The sequence below is a fragment of the Panthera onca genome, chromosome C1 (genome assembly GCF_046562875.1).
Source record: "Panthera onca isolate mPanOnc1 chromosome C1, mPanOnc1 haplotype 2, whole genome shotgun sequence".
NCBI classification, from domain to species: Eukaryota; Metazoa; Chordata; class Mammalia; order Carnivora; family Felidae; genus Panthera; species Panthera onca.
In genome coordinates, this window is record NC_138346.1 from 7,765,384 (window position 1) to 7,776,252 (window position 10,869).

At 58.0% G+C, this 10,869-nt stretch overlaps 1 protein-coding gene across 1 annotated transcript; it reads right to left on the bottom strand.

The window, feature by feature from the left end:
- Positions 1-6,449: 6,449 nt before the first annotated feature.
- ALPI (alkaline phosphatase, intestinal) lies at positions 6,450-10,377 on the bottom strand. The gene is made up of 11 exons (XM_060624148.3): positions 10,170-10,377; positions 9,971-10,087; positions 9,741-9,856; positions 9,370-9,544; positions 9,119-9,291; positions 8,720-8,854; positions 8,549-8,621; positions 8,288-8,422; positions 8,005-8,196; positions 7,664-7,783; positions 6,450-7,560 (listed from the first exon to the last, which is right to left on the bottom strand). Exons 1-11 carry the CDS (start codon positions 10,237-10,239, stop codon positions 7,262-7,264), a joined length of 1,605 nt encoding a protein of 534 aa, XP_060480131.2. The 5' UTR covers positions 10,240-10,377; the 3' UTR covers positions 6,450-7,261.
- Between the last annotated feature and the right edge of the window lie 492 nt (positions 10,378-10,869).

Sequence of the window (10,869 nt, forward strand, 5' to 3'; positions counted from 1 at the left end):
GTCGGACGCTTAACCGACTGAGCCACCCAGGCGCCCCTATGTTTGTTTATTTTGAGAGAGAGACCATGAGAAAGAGAGCGAGAGACCATGAGAGAGAAAGAGCATGAGAGAGAGACCATGAGAGAGAGAGAGCACGAGTGGGGGAGGAGCAGAGAGAGAAAGAGAGAATCCCAAGCAGGCCCCACGCTGCCAGGGCACAGCCCGACGTGGGGCTTGATCCCACAAACTGCCAGACCATGTCCTGAGCTGACACCGAGAGTCGGACACTTAACCGACTGAGCCACCTCAGCGCTGCTGGATGCAATATTTAAAAAAATATTGTAATGTTTTATTTATTTTTGGGAGACAGAGTGCAAGCTGGGAAGGGGCACAGAGAGGGAGACACAGAATCCGAAGCAGCCTCTGGGCTCCGAGCTGTCAGCACAGAGCCCGACGCAAGGGCTGAACTCACGAACCGAGAGATCATGACCTGAGCCGAAGTCGGGCACCCAACCGACTGAGCCACCCCGATGCCCCTAGATGCAATATTTTTTTTTTTTAATGTTTATTTTTGAGACAGAGAGAGACACAGCATGAACGGGGGAGGGGCAGAGAGAGAGAGGGAGACACAGAATCCGAAGCAGGCTCCAGGCTCTGAGCCATCAGCCCAGAGCCCTACGTGGGGCTCGAACTCGCGGACCGCGAGATCGTGACCTGAGGTGAAGTCGGACGCTTTACCGACTGAGCCACCCAGGTGCCCCGAGATGCAGTATTTTTAAATGGCTTGAGCTCCTATGCCAAAAATGTTTGGAAAGCCCAGGGTCTTCCATATGCAAATAGCTCTGGGGGTATGTTCTCAGGGGGATTAGGCCTCTCCTCATGCCTCCTTTCCCACCCTGACGCCCCCTATGCCGGGCTGCCCCCTGTCCCTTCCTTCCCCAGGGACCTCCCACATGGAACTGGGTAGAGTCACAGACTTTACTGAAGGTTTGGGGGGGGCAGAGGGGCCCTCTCTGTGCCTCCTCTCCTTTCTCCCCTTCTGGATGTCTCCGCCCTCCCTCCAAGTGACCTGAGAAACCTACTTCCTCTTGATTGATTAAAAAGAGCATTTTCCCCTTCCCTCTGCTGGCTCCAGGCTGGCCTAGAGGCCCAGCACAGTCTGTAGCCCTGTGACTGTCCCCTCCGGCCACCCAGCAGCAGGACGGGGTGGTGGGGGGAGGGCAGGGTGCACCAGTCCCACTGCCCTATCCCCGCCTCCATCCCGCAGTTTCTGTGCGACCCTGGACGACTCGAATTTGGACGACACATCACTGAGCCAAGTCTGTCCGGATCTGAGCAGAGCGTCTCCTGTGCAGCCTTCACCCGGTCACTGGCGTCGCCTGCAAAGCTGCCAGGGATGGGGACCGCCAGATCCCAAGCCCCCTTCCCTTTGGGGAAAACTAGCTGGGCACTGGCCTAGCCTTTCCTGCAGAGTCCTTCTAATGAACTGGACTCCCCCCCCCCCCCCCCCCCCCCCCCCCGTGTCCTGGCAGGGTCCCTGTTCTGGGACTGCTCCGGCCACAGGGCTCCCCTCTTGCCCTCCCTGTCACCCCACGCCGGGCTGGAGGTGCCCAGAGGGCCGCCTGGGCACACGGCTCAGCCCCCAGGCCCCAGGCCCTTGGAGCAGCCCGGCATGAGCTCATCAGGTCGGAGGGGAGTGAGGCGGTGCCTGTTCTCCCACCTCAGCGGTCGCCCGCCTGGAAGCCTCTGGCGGTGGCTCAGGCTGATTCATTGGGCGGCAGGCAGCTCAAGTCCCGGAGCCACTGTCACATGGTGCCGTTAAGCCGCATCTCTCCTTGTCTGTAGTTTGCATAAATAATAAAAAAATCCCTCCCACCTTCCTGCGGGACCAAAACGTTGCCGGGACTGCTGACGGGGATCTGCATGGGGAGGTCTGAACGTGGCCACTTCTCTCTCACCCGAGGAGCCCAGGGCAGGGAGGGAGGGGCGTGCCGGACGGAACTTGCAACGCTGATGAGCGAAGAAAGGGCAAGGTCAGGGTGCCCGGGGCCTGGATGCCTCCCGGCGGAGGGTGGACGGGGGGCGGCCTCACCCTTTGGGAGCCGGGAGGAGGGCGGCCGTCTCCTCCCGGGGGGGCAGCGGAGGAGACACACAGTTGGTCCCTAGGCACTGTGCCCAGCACGTTGGCACAGACCGGGCTCCCCCAGCGACAAGGTTACGCCAAGGGGAGCTTCGGCTGCCTGTCGTCAGTGCTCTGGCCCGGCGTGTGTGCTGGTAACAAATGCCGAAGTTCTGTTCAGCCGGAGTAAGCAGGCCCTGGGGCCACTTTAGATCAGAGGGTGCAATTTAAAATCCTGCACAGCTTCCTGGAGGCCTCCGGAGGCCCCGCCGGGAGGCAGGAATCGGGGGTGTCAGCCTCACAGGGCAACAGCCTGTCATGTAGATGCTGACCAGGTGGGGAGACCTGCTTCTGGAACGGGGGGCGGTGGGGGCTGGCTAACTGCATCAGATGGTAATGTCAGCCTCAAGGGCAGGACGAGGGCGCATCTGGCATCCCGTCTGAGGCCTCCCGAGAGACAGCATGCCTGTTTTTCCCCATCGTGACACATCCCGTATCAGCCCCCTGAGCCGGGTTGGGCCAGGTGCAGGGACAGGGGCTCAAGGGGACTCCATGAGCTGGGAGCCCTGGGTCTAGAGGAGACTGGACCTGTGGTGCCCTCCAGACCCTGTCTGAGCCCCGGAAATGCTGACACACCCGCGGCCAAAGGGAGCTGTTTGGCCTGAGTCCTATCCGGGGTCCCAGCCTGCCTGGCCCCCCATCTGGATCTCAGGGCATCAGGTTAAAGGGACACTGAGTCCTCCTGAGTGTCTACGGTATGTTGGGCCCTAATATGCTTTATCTCCTTTGGGGACTTGCCGTGACCCTGGGCAGGGGGCACCCTAAACGGGAGTCCGGACGTTCATATTTAATATCCAGCTCCATGCTGGCACCTTTCCCCCGTCAGCGGGGCGTCCACCCCCGACATGGAAGAGAACGAGGGTGCCCAGAGAGGGACACCCTCTCCCCGTTTGCTCACTTCCAGTGGATTGTGATGTGTGAGAGTTTAGTGTGTCTGCCCAAGTGGATTTAGGGATAACATGATCTAGTTTTAAACAAACGAATCCCCCACAACAATCAAGTAGCTTCCGAAAGAGCCCTGTAAAGACACAGCCAGTAACACCGATAATCCACACGAGGTAAGGGACCGCAGACGCGACCGTCCTCTCTCCTGATACGTGCTCATCATCACCCACGGTGCACACCTGATGGGAAATCAGCCCCAAATATAAAAACTAAACAAAACCAAACCGTTTGAAACAACTCTGCCCCCGTCGTTACTGGTGAAGCTTTGCCCCAAGCGACTGGTGCCCTGAGACACGACTCAATAGAGCACGAAATCCTTATGGACAAGCAAGGTATCTAAAAACTAAGCTTTCAGAACGTGGAGACAAGCCCCCGCAATGCTTTTCCCAGCGATGTTTAAAGTTATGTGCTTTTCAACTCAGTACTTTTTTGATATTTCCCTAAGCAATGATAAATATTTGGAAAGCTCTTTTAAAGTTTCTTGCATAATAGCATGAGACAAAAAACACCTACCACCAGGCAAACACTTATTTTTTTTTTCTGCCGCAGTAAAAATGGCAGAAACAATGAACAGAAAATGATCTGTCGACACACCGAAAGGCATTTCTTTGTCAGCAAATACTGTCGGAAGATGTAGAGAAAACACTACCACAGATTGGAAGGATGTGTTAGCGCAAATTACCCAGTGTGGGAGGTTTACCGTGTGGTTTTTTTACACATCTCAGCTTAAGGTATTTGCTTGGGTTCTGTTTCAATAATGAAATACACAAACCACTTTGTGTGTGTGTGTGTGTGTGTGTGTGTGTGTGTGAGAAAGAGAGAGAGAGAGTTAGGAAAGGAAAGACAGAGTAGAGAAGATATATGAATGCCTTGTTTCATAAGAACAATTGCACACAGGGAAAACTGTCAGGCACCCGCTGATGGATCGGCTACTGAGAAAGGATTTTTTTAAAGGATTCTGGATGAGGAAAAAGTGTCGAGGGAGCTGTACCTACAAAACTCACTGGCCTACCTTGTCAAACCACTGCAGGAAAGAGCTAGAAGCCCAAGGGCACAGGAGCCCTCCGTGGTGTTAACTTTAAAAAAATCAAGATTTTTGGGGCACCTGGGTGGCTCAGTCAGTTAAGCCTCTGACTTCAGCTCAGGTCATGATCTCACGGTCCATAGGTTCGAGCCCCTCGTCGGGCTCTGTGCTGACAGCTCAGAGCCCAGAGCCTGCTTCTGATTCTGTGTCCCCCTCCCTCATTCTCTCTTTCTCTCTCTCTCTCTCTCTCTCTCTCTCTCAAAAATAAATAAATATTTTAAAAAAGTTAAACAAAAACCAAGGTTGTTCTAGTAAAGCAGAATCTTTACGATACTTGGTAATAAAATCGGGTGTGACCAGGAAAGTTTCCAGGCCACACAAAGAATGGGAAAGGGCTGTTGTGAATTCCCCCTCTCTTTCCTCCTACCTTTCCCTCCTTCTTAAAGACTGGGGTGCTGACATTTCTTGAGGAGACGAGAGCTATCAGTTTTAGGCACCCAGCAAATTATTGAAAAAACAGATTCACCTTCCCTGGTGAACATCTTCCAGGGAAAGACGTTAAAACAAATGTTTGAAAATGTTTCCATGGACACGTGATTTTGTGGCTAACAATGTGTTTGACCCACAAAACCTACACATTAAAAAAAAAAAAAAGAACTTGGAAGCTGTTTTTAAAAAATTTAAATGTAATTTACCCACCGTAAAATTCATTCTTTTCAAGTGTCTGATTCAGTGGTTTCTAGAATACCCAAAATGGTGCAACAATTACCACTCAATCCAGAATAACCTGTTTTTTAAACCTGTAGAGTTTTAAATTTTTTAATCTTATTTATTTTTTTAAGTAAACTCTACACCTAACATGGGGTTTGAACTCTTGACCCTGAAATCAAGAGTCACACGTTCTACTGACCGAGCCAGCCAGGTGCCTCTAAACCTGCAGAGTTTTAAAATGTAGAGTTTCCTTGGGTTTGGAACCCATTTATGAAGTATAAACACGCAGCACCTCTCCATTGGCTTGTAAAACCAACTAACTGATAACAGGGAAGACAGAAATAGAACAGCTGGATTTTTACTAAGTCTTTGCCTAATTGGTGGATGGAGTTTAAAGATGAACATGATTGGGGCGCCTGGGTGGCTCAGTTGGTCGAGTGTCCGACATCGGCTCAGGTCATGATCTCGCGGTTCGTGGGTTCGAGCCCCGCGTCGGGCTCTGTGCTGACAGCTCGGAGCCTGGAGCCTGCTTCGGATTCTGAGTCTCCCTCTCTCTCTGTTCCTCCCCTGCTTGAGCTCTCTCTCTCTCTCTCTCTCTCTCAAAAACAAATAAAGATTAAAAAAAATAAAAAAACCATGAATATGATGGTTTAGGAAGCCTAGCTAATGATGCCCTTTTCCCATTCAGCTCCCATATTTTTGGGACAGCCACTAAAATCCAAAATTGAAATAAACTGCCCTGAGGGCCATGCCTTCAAATTGATGTTTTACAGTGTGAGATCAAGATTTTAGTAAATAAGAATTATAACAATTCAGTGTGATGACAGACGGTCCCTAGACTTACTGTGGTGACCATTTCTTATCGTACATCTATATCTAATCACTGTGTTGTCCACCTGAAATAAATACAATTTTGTATGTCAGTTACTCTTCAATTAAGTTTTTTTCATGTTTATTTATTTTTTAGAGGGAGAGCGAGCGAGCAAGACAGTGCACATGTGTATGCAAGCAAGGGGAGGGCAGAGAGAAAGGAAGGGAGAATCCCCAGCAGGCTCTGCACTGTCAGCACAGAGCCTGATGGGGGCCTCGAACTCATGAACCGCAAGATGATGACCTGAGCCGAAATCGAGTCAAACGCTCAACTGACTGAGCCACCCAGGCGCCCCAAATAAGATTCTTATCCCTGAAATAATCAGAGTGTTATTTTCCAAGAGTCAGGTCACATTATGCCCCTGTTAAAAGCCTTCCAATTTACATACCACACCTTGGGTAAAGTTCAAACTCCCCACCCACCTGCTCCCGTCTCTTATCCCTCAGGTTTTACCCCCTACCCCACTCACCCCAACTCTGGTCCAGCTAGTGCTGGAATAGCACTTGCCGATTGCTGCCTCAGGGCCCTTGCACGGCTGTTCCTTCTGCATTGCTCACGCCCTCACTTCCTTGTCTTGGCTCCACTGTCTGCTCCTCAGGCAGCCAGCCCCTCCCTGACCTACTGATCTGGATTATCCACCACGTCCCCTCACTCACAGCCATACTAAGGATTTTTCTCTCTAGAACACATCACTACCGGCATTAGACTGTATTATAACGGTTTATTTGATTATTGCTTTGTCTGGCAGTAGACAAGAGGCCCCCGGGCAGGGGAAATGGGATCTCATCTCTTCACAGATCTAGGCCCGTCACCCAGACGGCCGCCTGGAGGGGGCAAGGGTTGCTCTCGGGCCGCCTGCCTCCACCGATCCTTGGGTCTCCCAGTCTGGGATGGTCACTGAGGGGGTGAACATCAGTACCTAAGTGACTTGGGACAAGTCTCTCCATTCTGTGTCACCATCTCCTCTCTGTGTAGTAGGACCGCTGGGCTCCCTAGGAGGTGCCCCTGGAGGACTGTACCGCGTCCTGGCCCCAGCAGCCTCCTCAGCCAGCAAGGTGCCTGCAGGCCCAGGTGCGGGGGTGACAGGAAACCACCCTTTTCCGGGAGCCCCGACGTGCCTGAATCCTCGGTGCTGTGAAGACCGAAGTGAAGAAGCAGGCGTGGCGAGGGGTCTGGGCAAAGTTGTAGCCCGCTGGGGGCGGGGGGGGGCTCTAGGATGGTGCCCCCCTGGTCCTCACGCAGGGCTATCTGCGGGGCGTCACCTGGCCTTCAGAGCCCCGTCCTTACCCTGACACGGAGGTCGAGGCGGAGTTGCGAACAGCCCAGGGGCACCGTGGGTGCCCAGGAAGGCCGCGACCCCGGGCTCCGGGGCGCCCCATCGAGGCGCCCCGGGGCCGAGAGGAGTTGATTGCCGGCAGGCGAAGGTCTGGGGGGAGGGGCCCGCGGCGGGGGCTCCGGGGGGCCGGGGCCTGGGGCCGGGGGCCCGGGGCCCGGGGCCCGGGGCCCGGGGCGGGGTGCGGCGGCGCCCGGGGGCGGGTGGGGCGGGTCACGGTCAGGGCGCGGCGCCCGCCAGCAGCAGCAACAGCGCCCCGGCCAGCAGGGGCAGCGACGGCGGGCCGGCGGCCGGGCCCGGGGGCGCGGCGTCGTTGGGGCCGGCAGAGGGCGGCAGGCCGCAGTCGGTGTAGGGCTCCAGGCAGGCGGCGAAGGCCATGACGTGCGCCACGAAGCTCTGCTCCTGCACGCCGTGCACCAGGTGCGCCTGCGGGCCGCGCGCGAACACCGCCACGTCCTCGCCGCCGTGGGTCTCGGACTGCAGGGGCACCGCGGCCTGCTGCTGGTACGAGGGGTCCCCTGGGCGGAGGGCGGGGGGGGGGGGGTGGGGGTTCAGGGCCCGCCGGGCGGCCGGCGGCTCCCTCCCTCGAGTTCCCCCCAGACCGCCCGCCGCTGCACTCACCGCTCTGGCTGTCGCTGACGTTGGGCCGGGGGCCGTCCTTGAGCGCGAAGCCGCCGGGCCCGTTGCCATACAGGATGGAGGTGTAGGTCTTGTTGTCATGGGCTTTGCTGGGGGCTAGGCCTGCAGGGAGGAGGGACCCGGCGATCGCCCTGACCGCAGCCAGGGGGCCTCCGCGGGCTACACCTAGTAAACCTAGGCACTTTGGGCCTCGCCGGCTTCATCCTCACAAGAACCCTACAAGGCCGTTGCTATTGTTGCCCCGTTTGACAGATGAGGAAAGGGAGAGTCGGAGCAGTTTCTGCCACATAACTGAGGAAACCCTGCCACCCTCCTGGGCCTACCGAAAATGGAGCTGCCTCGAAGCGTGTAGCCACCAAAAGAGAAGACGTGGGAGTGGTCAGCGGTGACAAGGGTCAGAGTGTCCTTCTCGCTCGTGAGCTGGCTGGCCTTGTCGATGGCAGAATCGAACATGACGGCCTCCGTCAGTGCCAGATAAGCCCTGCCGTCGTGATGACCGTGGTCGATGCGGCCTCCTGCGGGCAGGGCGCGTGGAAGGTGGACGATGCCCAGCCCGCCCTGGCCATTCCCACTCCCGTGCTCCGCAAGGGGCTGCCTGCCACGCACCCTCCACAAACAGGTAGAAGCCCCGGGGGTTCCTCCTCAGCAGGTGCAGGGCCGCCTCCGTCATCTCCATCAGGGAGGGGTCCCGGGTGTGGTTTCGGTGGACCTCGTATTTCGTGTCTCCTGGCTCAAAGAGGCCTGTGGGGAAGGGGGCCGGTGGTGACGGGTAGGCCGGGGAGTGGGTGTGAACATCTGGGCGCACGCTTGGCCCTCTGAGGACCCGGGAGGCCAGGGCAGGAACGTGGGGGTGGCTGGGGTCATTACCCATGAGGTGTGTTACGGAGGGGTCCTGGGAAGCCTGAAGGAGCCCCTGGCGGTTCCACACGTACCGGGCACCCTGGGGGGGGGGCGGGGAGGGTGCAGAGCCAGGCCTCAGTCCATAGCCCTTGGATCCGTGTCCCTCTCGTGCCCCGTGCACCTCTGGGCCCCCATCACCTGGTGCCTGGCCTGCCACTCCTGCACCAGGTTGCGCCCATCCAACCTGATTCCGTTCTGTGTGGCGTCACTCAGATACTCAGGGTCTGGGGTCCCCTTGGGAAACATGTACTTTCGGCCTCCGCCCAGGATCACCTGTAGCCAAAGGATTAGGCAGGTGGGCGTGGGGCCCTGCTGGCCCCTCGCCCCCTCCTCAGAGAGCCCCACGCTCCCCTTTCAGGTCTGTGGGTGTGGCCTGTCCCCGGCGGTCCCTCCTCCGCCACCTCGGCCCCCACCCCAAGCTCTGGGAGACCCTGCCAGGCCCCAGAGCTGAGATCGGCAGTTGCCTGGGACTGTGGCGGTGGAGACACGCCCCCCCCCCCCCCCACCCCGTCCCCCTGCTTGCCCTTCGCGGCTCACATCAATGTCCACGTTGGAGATGAGCTGCCGGGCGATGTCCTGGCACCCCTCCTTCCGGGCCTTGGCGGGCATGTCCGCGTCTGAGTACCAGTTGCGGTTGACCACGTGCGCGTAGGTGCCGGCTGGCGAGGCGTGCTGCACTCTTGTGGTGGTCACCACCCCCACGGACTTCCCTGGGGGTGGCCGAGCTCAGGGTGAGCCCCTGAGGTCTCTGATCCTGCCCCTGCCCGCTAAGCCGGCCCCAAGCCCACCTGCTTTCTTGGCCCGGTACATCACGGAGATGACCTCGTTGCCCTGTGTTGTGTTGCACTGGTCAAAGCGGGCAGCTGCACTCAGTCCAATGGTCTGGTAGTTGGCCTTGACCCCGCACAGGTAGGCTGTGGCTGTGCCTGCGCTATCTGGCACCTGTCTGTCCACGTTGTATGTCTGGGGACAGAGACACCCTCAGCTCCCCTCTGGCTCCATCAGATACCCGAGATCCTGACCCAAGCCCAGGGGGCCCACCCTCACCGCCCTGGTCCCCGAACTCCGGCCCCAAGCCTCCTGGGCCTTCCCTCCCGTCGCACTCCTGGGCACCCGCCCCCCTCTGGTGGGGAGCACCCCGAGGCCACCCAGCCCTTACCTTGGACAGAGCCACATACGGAAAGTGGTCCATGGCCAGGGGCGTCTCGGGTCCCAGTTTGTTATTCATTTGCCCCTTTAGGATCCGAGCGGCTGTCACCGTGGGCACCCCCATCCCTGAAGGAGCACACCTTGTCAGGCCCGAGTCCCCAGGGCTGGTCTGTGTCCACTGGCAGCCTTGGGGACCAGGGTTGTGGGAGCCACAGGCGGTGGACAGGCCTTGACACTCACCGTCCCCCAAGAAGAGAATGAGGTTCTTAGCAGCCGTCTGGATGGGCTTCAGCTTCTTAGCGGCATCCAGGGCTTGGGCTGCCTGGCGGTTCCAGAAGGCTGGGTCCTCCTCCTCAACTGGCCAAGGGGAGAGTGGAAGCCAGGTCAGTCTTGGGGGAGTGTCCTATACATGGGGGGCAGCCGGGAGGTGCCTCATTACCTGGGATGGTGCCAAGGGACAGCTGTGGCCTCAGGCCCAGCAGCAGAAGCAGCACCCAGGCTCCCTGCATGCCTGTGGGATGGTGGGAGGGCTGCAAGGCCAGGACTCCGGGGAGGCTGGGACCCTGGGGGAGCCAGAACGTGGGTATCAGCCGCAGTACAAGCCGCCCGGGCTTAAGTCAGGGGAGAACTTTGTTCCTGGTTGTAAAAGGCTCCATGTCCCTCCCATTGTCCCAGGTGGCCACGCTGACCCCGCCCCCGCCCTGTGACTTTAAGTCACGCTGGTAGAAGGCAAGTGGCAGGGCGTGGCTGGGCAAGCCTCAAGGCCGGGGTCCTGGAAAAGGCAGGTCTGTCCAGCACGGGATGGTCCCAGCAGCCTCCCTAGGGTGGGTGGGGTTGAGGGGGCACATCTCCTTTGGGTGAAAGGCACCCCGACAGGGGCCACTCCCGACCCTGGGCTCATACGACTTGTGGGAGCACTGTTGCTCCTTCGTTCACCTCACTTCTTCAGTGTTTTCTGAGAGCCAGCTTTGGACAGGCTCGGTTCTGGGTGCTAAGGGAGGTGGGGTGTGAGGCACACAGCCTGGGCCGGGGGCCTGGGTTTGGCCTCCTGATGCTGTGAGGCCCCGAGACGTGGGAAAGGAGGCATGCGGGGGTGGCCTGGCTTCTGACCAGGACTGGTGTGGGCAGGTGGGGAGGGT